The 15,486-nt window shown below is 39.3% G+C and overlaps 1 protein-coding gene across 1 annotated transcript in view; it reads right to left on the bottom strand.

Moving 5' to 3' along the window:
* LOC136866327 (GMP reductase 1) overlaps positions 1–13,450 on the bottom strand; it is a 123,880-nt gene extending 110,430 nt beyond the window's left edge. The window contains exon 1 of the mRNA XM_067143177.2: positions 13,110–13,450. Coding sequence (XP_066999278.1) covers positions 13,110–13,196 — 87 coding nt within the window. The 5' untranslated portion in view covers positions 13,197–13,450. The remainder of the gene's footprint in view (positions 1–13,109) is intronic.
* Between the last annotated feature and the right edge of the window lie 2,036 nt (positions 13,451–15,486).

The following is a 15,486-nucleotide window of genomic DNA, read 5'->3' as shown; positions in this document are numbered from 1 at the left end:
CTCTGGGCTTTTGGACTGTGCTAGCCAAAAGCCCTGTTGGTCCACAAACTGAACTGATAGACGGCCAGGGAGGCCTGTTAAAGGGTGCTGGTAGAGTTTGACAGAGCCGCAAGTGTGTGTTAGCTTGTGTTAGCAAGTCAGAGTAATATTAGGTTCTCAGACTAAGTGTGACCCGTCAGTGGACAGTGACAGAGGTTTTCCACAACAGTGGTCAATTAGGTGTTGGAACCTAATCAATATAAATCAGCAACTATTCCTAATTGGGGAAGTTTCACCTCGCCACTGAAGTAACGGGTTCCTGGGATAGCAGCGCAGAAGAAAGAAGATCGCTGTATGGAGATAGGCTACTTCCTATTGTTAAGTATTCATCAAGTGAACATAGATATATTCTCGTAAAATATAAAGACTTGAAGGACTTACAGGAAGACTTAAAAGTTGAAGAGAGATTTGAAAGTTAAATGGTGTCAGAGTGTATTCTTTCATGTATATATTTGTGTATATTCAAGGGTCTAAGAATATAAGTGAAATTAATCTTTGTCAATCTGAATATACGCTCCCAAGTCCTCAGCCTGCCCTATCCTTAGGATACGACAAGGTACAGTACAACAGAGGTGATCAGAATATCACTGTCAGTGGAATAATCTGTAAAAATTGTGTATGTTGAAAACTGAAGTGCGTTGCTATTATTATTTTTTGTTATGTTATTTACACAATTACTGTACTACAAATGGTAGTAGATATTAGTGCCTTATTTCCCAAGTATTTATTTCAGCTTATTTGTGTTTATATGTTAATGTGTTAGAAGACTTTCCAGACGTTTGCTTATTTTGAAAGGTTATTTATACGATTGTTACTAGTCTGATAAAACAGATCTCCTTGGATTATGTGATGTCAGAATATAGGTCTAGCTAGTTTATTCCAAGCTACTGTGGAGGTTTTATTCAAGCTAGATAACCTTCATGGAGTTCCTGCCCGTTTAATCATTTTCAGAAGGATAGGTAAGGCCTGTAGCAGATGTACCACTACACAGCATCATGTACACTGCCTAGAAGACAAGAGAAAACTTATGGTACTCTATCTAAATTAATGGGATCAATTTCGGTGAACTCCAATGGCCAAATCATGGACATTTCAGATTATTATAATTATTTTATTTATTTCAAAAAAAATGCAAATAGAATCAGTAAATTTACAAATAGCAACCAATGTGGTTAGTTTTATTCAAAATAATGTCGAGGCATGGAGAAAATATTATAATAATATTGCAAATATCACTGAATGTAAATCAGCGATTAAATTTACTTTTCAAGCAGTTTAGCACCTGTGATTGGTATTGAGCAGGCCTACTCCTGAAAATTTAGTCATTTTTATGTACTTACATTTTTGCATTCAATATGAGGATAAAATAACCTCGTATTTAAAAACTTGTAGATCTAAAACAAATTTCTCAGTCATCAATCACTGGTCAAGAAATGCAATTCTAAAAATGGTAAATGGTGGAATTAGAACTCAGCTATTGATAATATTTTATCATCACATTATAAACATACTGCACCAGTTACAACATATCAATTTTTGCATACCCTAAAAAATAAATAAAACAGTAGTTTTTAGTATTTCAGATGATTTTATTCAATGAGATGCATTATTTACTATATAATTTCATTAAAAGTGCCACTGAAGTTTCTACCTTTCCATGAGTAGAACTTTAACTTTTGAATAGTAACCAAACAGTAACAATAATGCACTATCTCTCGTAAGACACATAACAGATTTAATGTGCGTGATTTGATTAGTAAAATTTTAGAACAGCAGCTTAATGGAAGATTAAGAAAATCTAAACTATGGCTCATTCCACGTTAAGAAAACAGTACTGCTCTTATGGACCTACAACGAGTGAACACACCCCCTCTGAGACACCCATAATTCCTCGTGATTAGGAGATATTATACTGTACTTTGTAATGCATTATGAAAGATAGATAAAAAGGATGAGGCATTTTTGCCCGTGAGATATTAAAATAACTATATAACATTTTATTTTTCATAAATACATTCGTAGGGAGGATGTACAATGGCGGGAACTGCCATCGCTTCGTTGCCTCGCTTCATTTGCCTTCTATGTTGCTCTGATACAAGCATCTGTGAACCGCGGGCAGCTCACTTCAGTAGTGAAGTCACGTACAATGTTTCTTTATTGCATGTATGTTTTTAGGCTGTAAATCAGTGCGTACTTGTCTTCTGTTATAATAATCTTCTGTTGAGCTAGACCATAAAGTTGTCTAATGGCAGATATTTTACTTTGGTTGTATATTGCATAATATGTGTGTGACCGAGCTCGATAGCTGCAGTCGCTTAAGTGCGGCCAGTATCCAGTATTCGGGAGATAGTAGGTTCGAACCCCACTGTCGGCAGCCCTGAAAATGGTTTTCCGTGGTTTCCCATTTTCACACCAGGCAAATGCTGGGGCTGTGCCTTAATTAAGGCCACGGCCGCTTCCTTCCCACTCCTAGCCCTTTCCTGTCCCATCGTCGCCGTAAGACCTATCTGTGTCGGTGTCACGTAAAACAACTAGCAAAAAATAATAATAATAATAATAATATGTGTGTGTTGTATTATTTTCGTACTGTTCAGAAATTGTTACTGAAGATTTTGATGCTGCGGTGTGCAGCGATAAGTCATGGTATAACTTGTACTGATACAAAAATTTGTCATGTGTTTTGTTTGTGCTTGGTTTTGTTATTTAGCTGTACTTTCTTAAGCGTATTTTAATTACCGCTGTTTTCTTTAAGACCGTATTTAATTTTTACTATTGTCTTTCGTTAAGCGATACCACAGCGTAGTAGTACCCCACGTTACCTGGTGAATAATAATAATAATAATAATTAGTTTTATGCCCCATTAACTACTTTTACGGATTTGGGAGACGCTGAGGTGCCGGAATTTTGTCCCGCAGGAGTTTTTGCGTGCCAGTAAACCTACCAACACGAGGCTGAAGTATTTCAGCGCCTTTATATAGCACCGGACTGAGCCAGGATCGAACCTGCCAAGTTGGGATCAGAAGACCAGCGCATTAACAGTCTGAGCCACAGCCCGTCTGGGAAAATTTATTATATGCATCTTTCACCCTTCGAGCTCATAAAAATATTACCTGTCTATTTTCTCTGCCGATTTACCATACACTTCAATGCTGAGGTTTTTTATGTGCTGTAGTTTACCTCTCATTCTGTACAAGCCAAAAATAGCTCCTGTGAACTCCCCGTCCCCTTTAGTTCATACAAATTATTTGCAGCTTAGTTTATTCCGCTTGTTATCTTGAAGTTAAATATTGAATTTCACAGATTTATGTGCCGCCGTTTCCCTGTGATTGTGCTGTGCAGAGCTGTTCGATATGGCAACCCTGTTGTCATAAGAGCAATAATGTTTTCTTAACGTGGAATGAACCATAGTGCTGTGTGAAAGAATGCTGAGGAGATTTCCAACAGACAATAACAAGTTTTTAAAAATATTCTACAAAACTGGCACAAAAGACACTACTTTACAACTGCTGATAATGTTGAAAGAGAGATATTGAATTATTACCAAATCATATCCCATGCACTATAAAACCAAATATACATAAATGCTTTTTCAATCACATGTTAGAAACAGTCACACAATATAGAGTATTCCAGTCCCCAGAACCAGTTCCTGACTACAGCAGTTCACAAATTGTTGAAAGCACTTCCAAAGTAATTCATTTCCCATTAAGGCTGTGCAGTCAAAAAATGAAATGTTTTTCTATTATTATTTTTATCCTTAATCTCTAATATAGGTCTTTGTGACGTATTATACGCCTTTTGAAGAAAATAACTTCTGCTAATTTGCTGAGGACTTGGCTTCAAAGTAGCTACTTTGAGGGTTAAAAGTACATACACTACGACAAAACTAGTAATCGGAAGATATTGACATTTCTGTTAGCAATAATTATTTTGAAATTCAAATATTTTGTTAACATTTTCAGATCTGAATAGCATTTTTAGTGAAAAAAAAATTGTTATATTAACTTCAAAGTTATTGCTATTTGAAGCGGATCTCATTCTGAGCAGTAAGAAAGTTGGATCAAAAAAATCGGTTCAGCGATATACCCGTGGTATATGTACCTTTCAGACTCTGCAAAACGGTATCTGAATCAAACACACACAAACTCACATACAGAGCAGCAACAGAGCGCGCAGTCACCCAGCCTCCCTTCCCATCTCCTCCCTCACCGTCCCAACCTACTATCTGTGTACATTTTAGCGATAGATTTACACCTTAGTGTTGAAGCGGTCGACAGTCGACCTTGGCAATCTTCGAGATTCGTACTGGCAATCTTTGAAACACAAATTATGAATCGCTTATGCATCGCTGTGCGACGTCTGGCGTACACTTTACGTATTAGTACTGTTGTTATTTACACAGCAAAGCCAAACTATAGAATTCACTCTAGGAATAAGATTCGCATTGAGAAATGTTATATAATGTGTGTGTGAGACACAACTGTTGGCTTAAAATAACAAAGGTTTAGAAAATTCATATCGGTCGATCATATTATCGATTCAATTCAGATTTAATTTCCATTCAGTTGGCAGTACTAATGGAACTGGAAGAGCTTCCTCCTTACTCCTCAAACCCGTACAAATCTATCGCTAAAAAGTGCGCAGATAGTAGTTCTACCTTTGCTATACACAGCATTCTCCCGCGACTCATCCGGTCTGTCTACACCAGAGTCTTGCGGAAACAGTAGAAGAATATTATCTCACCCATTACACCTTGCATTTGCTAATTTTGTGTTTGTTTTCTGTGATGGAGTTATAGTGGCGTTCACACCTATAAAACAGTATGAGAACAGAACTGGCATTATTGTCATCAAGTGTGGATTCTTCGTGGAGCAAGAGCATCCATTCCTCGGAGCCAGTCCTGATGGCTGGGTTACTTGTGATGGTGTCGTACAAGTGAAATGCCTTGCCCCCGTCAATGAATCAGATTTGAGAGAAGAGGTGACTAAAACAAAAAAATAAAAGATTTGTCTCTACTCTTCCAGGTTCAAGGTCAATTAAACATGAAAATCCACAGCTTGTTTCCAGTCATTCAGCCAGTTGGGAATGGAATTAATGAAGTCCTCATCTAGCAGTGAGGATAGGGATTGTGCCGGCTGCCGAAGCCCGCCACACTCCACTGTGGCAATGATTAATGACTGACAGATGAAATGAAATGATATTGGAGAGTGCTGCTGGAATGAAAGATGACAGGTAAAACCAGAGTACCCGAAGAAAAACCTGTCTCATCTCCGCTTTGTCCAGCACAAATCTCACATGGAGAGACCGGGATTTGAACCACAGAACCCAGTGGCAAGAGGCCGGTGTGCTGCTGCCTGAGCCACGGAGGTTCTTCAAGGTCTACTGAATATCACCAGAAGAAAATGGTGCGATTTTGTAGTGTACACGAGGAAAGGAAAACTCTTCGTACAGAGGATAGAAAACGATGAGTTGTTATGTCAAACTAAGATTCTTCCAAAATGAGTACAACTTTATAATGAGTGCATTTTGCCAGAAATTATAGACAGTCTAATTGTTTGAGGCATGAAAATCAGATATCCCACCTTTAAGGCCACCACACACAGAAAGCTAGGCTAAGCTAAGCTATGTGGTGTTATGAAAAATATCGCTCCCAATGCATTTAAGTACGATGACACACACAGGCTGCTATGCTAAGCTATACTAAGCCAAGCTAAACTAAGCTAAGCTAGACAGATAGCTAGGCAGGAGATTTTCTTGGCTGTAGCTAGCCTGGCGCATGAGCTTTTAATTTCTGAGCAGTTGGTCTGGCGGGCTGTCGTGTGTGTTTAGAAGTGCCGTGCGAGTCTCTTGTGGTAGTACTTCGTTATTTTAATACAATGGATAACAGGCCAAAAGAAGAATGACGAATTGAGGAGGTGAAAAGATATCCCTGCCTTTATGATACGTCATCAAATTACTACAGAGACTTGACAAGAAGGGAAAACTGTTGGCAGGAAATAAGTAAAGTACTTCAAATTGATTGTTAGTAGGCTACCATTTATAAATTAGCAATATAATCACAATTTTGAGAGTTCTAATTGTTTGAGAAGAATACATTTTTCACATGGCTTTAAGCATTTTATTTACAATTTAGCAGATACAGTTGAAGCGCCTGGTATGTAACTGTATGCCATATTCTTAAATATATCAACAGTTACTAAGAATGTGAAAGGTAAAAATAATAACATATATTGTTTTAAGTAAAGAACTTAAAAAACTTATGGAAAAGACAGACTGTTTTAGGGAGGCACTAAAGAGACAAAAAGAGTAAAAGTGGACAGGAAGGGAAAAAATGAAGGAGTGGAAATTCCAGAAACAAATGGAATTCCTTCTGCCTTATATTTCTACAAGAAGGTGAGCTGTCACTTTAACGTAGTACGTTTATGGCTAATATTTAAAATATTAAAAAAAATATTTTTAAATATTAAAAATCGATGAAGTTGTAAGGGTTGAGTATATTATTATTATTATGATTATGATTATTATTATTATTATTATTATTATTATTATTATTATTATTGATATTTTACTATTTGCTTTACGTCACAATGACACAGATAGGTCTTATGGCGACGATGGGATAGGGAAGGCCTAGGAAGGAAGCGGCCGTGGCCTTAATTAAGGTACAGCCCCAGCATTTGCCTGGTGTGACAATGGGAAACCACAGAAAACCATCTTCAGGGCTGCCGACAGTGGGATTCGAACCCACTATCTCCCGGATGCAAGCTCACAGCTGCGCGACCCTAACGTCACGGCCAACTTGCCCGGTATATTATAATTTAAAACGCATGTAATTCATTCAAGGTTATAAGAAAATAAGAACGTCTCGATTTGTTATGTTTTGCAACTAAGACAGTATAAACATTTCACTAATAAAATGAACATGAATAAGGCGGACTGGCCTTGCCTTGTGCTTCAAACACGCAGTTCAATATGCTCATTCTCCATAAACAGATCTCCATGTGTCATTTTTTAATATACCTTTGGATGTGTGTTAATAGCTTAATTTTCATTATAGCACACATTCAAGCATTGACAGGCAGGGAACATATCGAGGTCAAGAGATAACTGAAGTAACCACCCAGATGACAGAGTCTGCAATGCGAAGACCTACACTCCTTATCACATATATCTGATTCTTCATCTGTTCCGTCCGCCCCCCACACCAACATAATCACAGCCAGTCGAACCGCTTCGAAAAAAAAAAAAAAAAAGAAATATCATGCCACTGAGCAGAGAGAGTAATTGATTATTTACAACAGCACAACAATAAAAGTGCTGCCTAGCATAGTTTAGCTTAGCTTTTTATTCGTGTCATAGCACACCACAGCTTGGCATTGCTTAGCGTAGCATAGTGTAGCTTAGCTTTCTCTGTGTGGTGGCCTTTATGCTAGAGGCACAAAGATAAAAGCAGGCAGCAGCTACCAACAAACAAAAGAGGAGGAAGAGATCAGACACCATCAAAGAGGACAAAAAATTTGCGTAAGTTTACCTATTACAGTCGGGTGATATTCGTAAGTAAGTTGTTCAGAAGATGATGTGTGGGACCAAGGAAAATGTCAACCCCTGCACGAGTGGTATAATACAGTGGGCCGATGACCTTAGATCTCAGGCCCCTTTAAACAACAACCATCAATACAGTGAAGAAGGTGTAAGTAGGTAAAACTCTTAAAAAATTGATGTGATGATTTATTGTTCTGAGATATTTAATAGTGAAAGTTTTTTAATATAGCACAAACTACTTCTACCGCTCATCGCACATCTGTGAGGTCGCGGATGTAAACTGTGTCGCACAGGTATATTTGGTCCTGTTTTACAGCTGGATGCCCTTCCTGATGCCAACCGTACATAGAAGGATGTAATCACTACTAAGTGTTTCTGTGGTGGTTGGTAGTGTAGTGCACTGTCTGAATATGAAGAGGAAAGTGTTGGGACAAACACAAAGTCCCCGAGCGAGAAGAATCAACCAGAAGCGATTAATATCCCTGACTGGGCTGGGAATCGAACCGGGACCCTCTAAACCGAAAGCCTCGATGCTGACCATTCAGCCAATGAGTCAGACTTAATATGGCACAGTATGAAATGTAAATATGTAAGTAATAAAATAACGTTTCAAGAAAATATTTGCTCATAATAACATGTGTGTGTTTTGTTACAGAATGTTAAAAAATATTTTTCATTCTTAAACCGCCGCTTACCCTTCAGGGTTCGTTTTTGCCTTGGACTCAGCGAGGGATTCAACCTCTACCACCTCAAGGGCAGTGTCCAGGAGCACGAGACTTTTGGTCGCTGTGATACAACCGGGGAGGAGGACCTGTACCTCGCTCAGGCGGCCTCACCTGCTATGATGAACAGGGGTCTTGTTTGGAAAGGGAAGATTGGAAGGGATAGACAAGGAACGGGGAAGGAAGCAGCCATGGTTTTAAGTTAGGTACCATCCTGGCATTTGCCTGGAGGACAAGATGGAAACCACGGAAAAACACTTTGCAGATGGCTGAGGAGGGAATCAAACCCCCCTACTTAGTTGACCTCTCGAGGCTAAGAGGACCCCGTTCCAGCCCTCATACCACTTTTCAAATTTCATGGTAGTCAGGAACCGAACCCGGGCCTCCGGGGGTGGCAGCTAATCACACTAACCACTGCACCACAGAGGCAAATTAAAAATTATACTTTATAGAATTCTGTAAGTTATAATCACAGAATAAAATAATGTTTATGATCAACAGAACGTTATATTAGAGTTGTAATTTTCAAAACAATATAATACATGCCGCTCTCTTTTTTTATTGGGTTGGATGACGAGAGAGTGCCTTGTCCACAAATATGTAGTAGTAGTAGAAAGTAGTAGAAAGTAGGACTAGTGTGTGACTCAGAAGCAAGGCAATGCAAACACAGGTAGAGAGACAGACATTGAGGGTCGAGGGGAAGCAGTAAGGGGTAAGGGAAAGGTTGCAACACTCATGCAACGGCTGGCAAGTGGTAACAGTGTTGCCATCTCTTACCTTGTGACTGACAGCAGAACTGATCGCTCAGTCTTAAAAGACAGTGGTGAAGTCATAAAAGAACAGAACGTGTTAGTACAATTTCTTGCAAAAGAATGGGTAAGGTTTGCTCTTGGTACAATTATATGAGAAATCCAATAACAATAAAATTAGAAAAAAACATAGTCCCTATGGGTGTTTTTTAGAGAAATACAAGGGATAAAGATTTCTGTAAGTTATAATCACAGAATAAAATAATGTTTATGATCAACAGAACTTTATTAGAGTTGTAATTTTCGAAATCTGATATGTTTTTGAGATCATAATATAATACGTGCCGCTCTCTTTTTTTATTGGAGTGGACGGCGAGAAAGTGCCTTGTCCACAAATTTGTCATACGGCTCAGGAAGTAGGTCTAGTGTGTGGCTCAGAAGCAAGGCAATGCAAACACAGATAGAGATACAGACATTGAGGATCAAGGAGAAGCAGTAGGGGTAAGAGAAAGGTTGTGCAAGTGCTAGGAAAGGCCTAAGAGTGGGAAGGAAGCAGCCATGGCCTCAATTAAGGTACAGCCCAAGCATTTACCTGGTGTGAACATGGGAAACCACAGAAAACCATCTTCAGGGCTGCCGATAGTGGGATTCAAACCTACTATCTCCCGGATGCAAGCTCACAGCCGCGCGCCTCTTCGCGCACGGCCAACTCGCCCGGTCCTATGAAGTATCAAATGACATGCTCATGCTTATCAAGTTTCAGTACATCCATTTAATCACGAATACATGTTTTTAATTTTATTTGGAGAATAACATTGAAACAGAAGGGAAAACACCCTTAAATGGAATATTAACGTGATTGGAAGCTGTAAAAGACAGAAAACTGAATTGGTTGACAGTCAACCACGCGCCAGATAGTGCGACTCAAACTGGCGCATCCAGTCTAGGGTTAATTAAGGTCACAGTGGTTACGTGAATGATGTTGATCCATGAAATATCACTGTAATATTCGTCACAAATGGAAGATAGTAATTGCTTTTACTCAAAATCTCAAATCCCAGGTTGATTAAGAAATAATACGAATTGTTTTATTTTAGAGAATACATACTTTACTGATTTACAACAACTATTTCTGCTACGTAACAGCGCTTCCGTAAGTGTTGTTTGTCCAACACTGTAGTCTGTGATGTCATTGCTCACTGAAGTTCCTTGGTGTCGTTTTATTGATTTTTCTCATTCGATGTAATTTGATGGGCTGTCACTTCATGTGCTGTTCATTAAACGATTTATTGATCCAGGGATCATGCTATTTTCCTTTTAAAATATATATATATATATATTGGTCCAGGGATCATGTTATTTTTCAACAAAATACCCGCACTCCTATTCGCTAGAAAGAGAGTCGTTGGTGCCAGACCTGGACCTCAAGAAAAAACAAACTACAGCGCGAGCAGCGGAATGCAAGACATATGGCCAAAGATAACAAAAATCGCAGACATAGCACTCCCATTCATCGGTGCCAGCCCTGGACCTCAAGAAAAACATTCTCAGCTCACGTGAAAGAAAGATCTCTTGCAGCAATAATAGCAATAAATGATATAGAGCACATCGACCAATTATCAATTGAGACAGCAATGAAACTGTTTCATCTAAAGATTACTCCAATTGCAACTTATGGTTTAGAACTAATATGGACCTTCTTGAAAAAGAAAGACCTAAAGGAATTAGAAAGGGTTAAAGCTACCTTCCTTAAACGAATCCAAATACACGCCTTCGAGATTTGTTTACGAACTGACAAGAGAACTGTTTTTCATCGAAGACCTACGGTTTTCTATGACCCTGCAATCGACGACAGAATACCAAGACTTCCTGCGTAATTTGAAATTTAAAAAGACCGAAATATGGAGTGACTTCTACACAACAGACGCAATGACTACAACTGACTGGCAACAAAGTTGTTTTGAACTGAGACACGTGGTGACCCGTGCAGCGGTCCACGGATTTCACCACAAGGCTTGTGCTGCTCTCCGCTTTCACAATCCGAATAGTGACTCTGTATGTCGATGGTGCAATAGACTTTGTGGCCGTTACCACGCTTTGGAGTGCCCAAAGAGACCCTACTCTCTGAAAAGTTTCTGTAGTGAATAGTGCTATGTATCCTATTCTTTTATTTGACCATTGGTTGCAATAAAGATTTATAAAAGACGGCGCAAGCAGCGGAATGCAACACCATAGACTCCTATTTACAGCCAGTAAATACGTATACATATTTCTTGCTAGTAACGACGGTATTTCTTAATCAACCTATGATTTGAGACTTTATTTGAGTAAATCAATGATTACCTTTCATTTGTGACAAATATTACAGTGATATTTCGTGGATCAACATCGTTCACATAACCGGTCACAGTTGCTTCCCTCCAGTCCTAGCCCTTTTATATCCCGTTTAACCAAACAACCTGTCCGAGTTGGTGAAACTAGCAGAGTTACCAGATGTAGGATGTCTACTTTTGTACTACCTCTATCTCTCTTTTCAGCACAGTACTCTTCTGTATCTTTTCTTAAACTTATCTTAACTAACCATCAACTTGAAATTACAGCAATACACGACACAGCTCAGGTAGGAACGTTAGTCGATCCCAACATGTTTCTCAACATATGGAGTTCATTAAAATCGCACAGTGGGTTGATAAGGAGGAGTCTTCAGAATTGATGCATGAGAAAAGGAATCAGAAATCCTATTTTATCAAAATGAAAAATTTGGTGAATGGAAAGGCAGGTATTAACAGTTCAGTGAAGCTTCCTTTAATGAAAAGTGGGTAGCAATATTTGCACTAAGGTACTGAAATGTCACTTTGATTCTTAGTTTAATTGAAAGCACTGGATTCAATACAAAAAAAAATCTTTTTTGCTAGTTGTTTTACGTTGCACTGACACAGATAGGTCTTATGGCGACAATGGGATAGGAAAGGCCTAGGAGTTGGAAGGAAGCAGCCGTGGCCTTAATTAAGGTACAGCCCCAGCATTTGCCTGGTGTGAATATGGGGAAACCACGGAAAACCATCTTCAGGGCTGCCGACAACGGGATTCGAACCCACTATTTTCCGGATGCAAGCTCACAGCCGCGTAGCCCTGACCGCACGGCCAACTTGCCCAGTAAATTCAGTAAAAATGTTATTGACTCCGTTCAATTTCAAAGATCTAAATTGTATCCAGTTCTATGAATACTGTTTGCGGGGCTAAGGGCTACAAGCCCCAGCAAAAATATTAACCATGCTCATGCCTACAAGTCTCTGAAAACTGTACTCTTTTTTCACTTCACCAATCTCTTAATTCCATTAGCAAAATAAAAATAAAAAACTTTGAACTATTTCACTCCCTCAGACAGACTATCAGTGGATTCAGTAAAAAGTTCATTAAGATAAACTGACCACAATACATAAAATCCAAATTACTACAAAAGAATGGTCAAAGAGCAAAAAGTATTCACAAAGAATACGACCCCATGAATCCTATTTATATCCATTGGCTACATGAAATTTTTAGATGAATACCTCCATATTTTAGCTAGTTTTAGGTCCAGTGCGTAGACTTACAAGCGGTTCAAGAAATAAGCTACACATTTTCTTCACAGACCCTGTCAATATCATTTTAAATCATTGGATAGAAAAGGAAGGGAAAATAGAAATTTATGATAAGTCTTACAACCTCAAAATCATGCACCACAAGGCCCGTAATTAATAAATGATATACAAATAAATAAAACGCTTCCTGATAGTTTCCAGTCGCAACATAGTGATGTAAAGTAAAAATTCTTCCAATATTGAATTTAGTACCGAGAGGAAGATAGAAGTCAGAGCCTTCTTAGTATGTACCCGGTAAATGTCAAGTGAATGAAACTGCTGGGAACAGTAACATGGTAGGCAGGAACAAAATGAATACGAAATTGTCATCGTGAAAGCAAGCAGGCCACTTCTATAAAGCCGCATTAGAAAGGTAAAGAAGTTCCAGAAAGAAAAAAAAAAAGCACGCTTCCTGCTCGATTTCACTACTCACATCTGCTCTACTTCTTAACGTACTCCTCTTTGGTCGAAGTAATACATCCTTAAAATCCAATTTAATGTCATTTATTATATTAGGCATGATAAATCGAAATAATGTCCACCACGACACTGCTTCACAACTCAACACCACCCAGCCGAAAAGTTGAAACTGGGACAAACCTTCCCGCACCGACTATGAAAATGGGACAAGGACATGTACCAAAATAAAAATAAAAAACCGTTCAAGGATCATCGATTAAGAAAGAGATTCGCAAAGCACAGGATGGCACAATCCACAACAGAATACGCCCGTCGACCCGGATTATGCGCAAACAATTTCCCAACATAAATACATCAGCCCGCCCACACCAGTTACATCATATACCGCACAAAGAGAATGATATACCAAAGATCTCGTAATCCTTATCAAAGATATGACTTCTTCTGCTTCGTGGAAGGTTTTCTGGGCTCCCTTTGATTTTTGCCCAGACAGATATCTTGGCATCTATAATATTATATACGGAAGTGTTTGTCTGTCTGTGTGAGTGTCTGTGCGTGATGCCCAGCAAAATCTACAGCACGTAGAGATCTGAAATTTTGAACATAGGTAGATGGAAAGGGGTCCGGATGCACCTCGAAGCCGGAATTTTCATTTTCGCTTTCGTTGGTGAGTTATGAACGAAAAACCATCGGAAAACGTGCATTGGGATATGACAATCCAACGTGCTGTCACCAAGATTAAATGCATAGAGTCGCTGTCGCTAGGCAACGTACATAAGATAGGTACGGTACAGAACACAATATTCAAGGAGCCATTTTACGTCCAGGACGTAGGAAGCCGTTTTTGGTCTTATATGGTGTGAGGGCATATGACGGTGCTGATGATTATTCGTCCGTCGAATCGGGACGTTAAGTCTTGAGCTATTCGAGAGGAGTGCCGGCGCCGGGTTTCATCCTCTTCATTCTTGCTATCATATATCATGTCATTCACTTCTTTCAACAAGCAACTTTTACAAGAATTACCCGATGTTCTACACAGTTACAAGTCTATCGACTACACGGCAGAGCTTCGAAAGACTTGGAGTCACCTGGAGTACCCTCGAACTTCTTAGAGAGGACGATTGTGGCACCAATTATCCTTCTTAAGAATAAGAATCCTGCCCTCTGCAATGAACACGACTCTGAAACTGATGACTAATATTATTGAAGCCATTCTCATGATTGGGCATGGCGCGAGCGAAGTAATATTCATTCTTCGGCTTCGAATAATTTATTCGGATATAAAGTTTAAGTTCAGTTCTCCGCAATGTTCAAAATAAAATTTCTCTATGTAATAATAAAGCAAGCAATCTCATCTTCTTTTACTATATATAAAAATGGATATATGCATGTATGTGTGTGTGTGTGTGTATGCGTGTGTGTAAATGACACATCTCCTAAACCACTGGAGCAAATTTCATCCAAACTTGGTACACTTATGACTTACTATCTGGAGACGAGCACTGTGAGGGTAAGCCATCCGTAGCTCCATCAGGGGTGCAAGGTATACAAATAATCGAAAAAGCGCCGAATCCACAGTTTTCGGGGTCGCTGAGATGAACAGTGACACTCCCCATTTTTCAAATGTCAAAGTTTAGCTCCCTTTCGCATGGGGGGCGAGGGGGGAGTGATATATAAAATTAAACGAAAATAATGTCGAATACATAGTTTTCGGGGGGTCGCCGAAGTGAATTGTATACTCTGGATTTTTAGTACCAGGAGACAAACAACGTGGGGTAAGACAGTCCAGGAACCCTTAGGGGCGGGAGAGCGAGGGGGGTCAGATAAAGAAATTAACGAAAATACTGTCGAATCCATACTTTTTGGGGTCGCTGAGATGAATAGTGACACTCCGGATTTTTAAAGTTCAAGTTCAACCCCCTTTGGGTGGGGGGAGTGTGATATATAAAATTAAAAGAAAATAGTGTCGAATACATAGTTTTCGGAGTCGCCGAGGTGAATTGTACACTCTGGATTTTAGTATCTGAGACAAACCACGTGCGGGTAAGACAGCCCAGGAACCCTTAGGGAGAGGGGGGCGAGGGGGCTGAGATATAAAAATCATCGAAAACAGTGTCGAATCCATACTTTTCGGGGTCGCTGAGATGAACAGTGACACTCCGGAATTTTTTAAAGTCCAACTCCAGCCCCCTTCGTGGTGGGGGGCGATGGGAGAGTGATATATAGAAATAATAATGATATATAGAAATAATAGTGTCGAATACACAGTCGCTGAGGTGAATAGTGACACTCCGAATTTTTAGTATCAGGAGACAAGCCACATGGGGGTACAACACCCCAGTAACCCGTAGGGGCGGGGGGGAAAGAGGACTGAGATATACAAATCATCA

Source organism: Anabrus simplex, chromosome 3 (genome assembly GCF_040414725.1).
Source record: "Anabrus simplex isolate iqAnaSimp1 chromosome 3, ASM4041472v1, whole genome shotgun sequence".
Classification (NCBI taxonomy): domain Eukaryota; kingdom Metazoa; phylum Arthropoda; class Insecta; order Orthoptera; family Tettigoniidae; genus Anabrus; species Anabrus simplex.
Note: the sequence above shows the minus strand (reverse complement) of the source record. Positions and strands in the feature narration are given on the sequence as shown.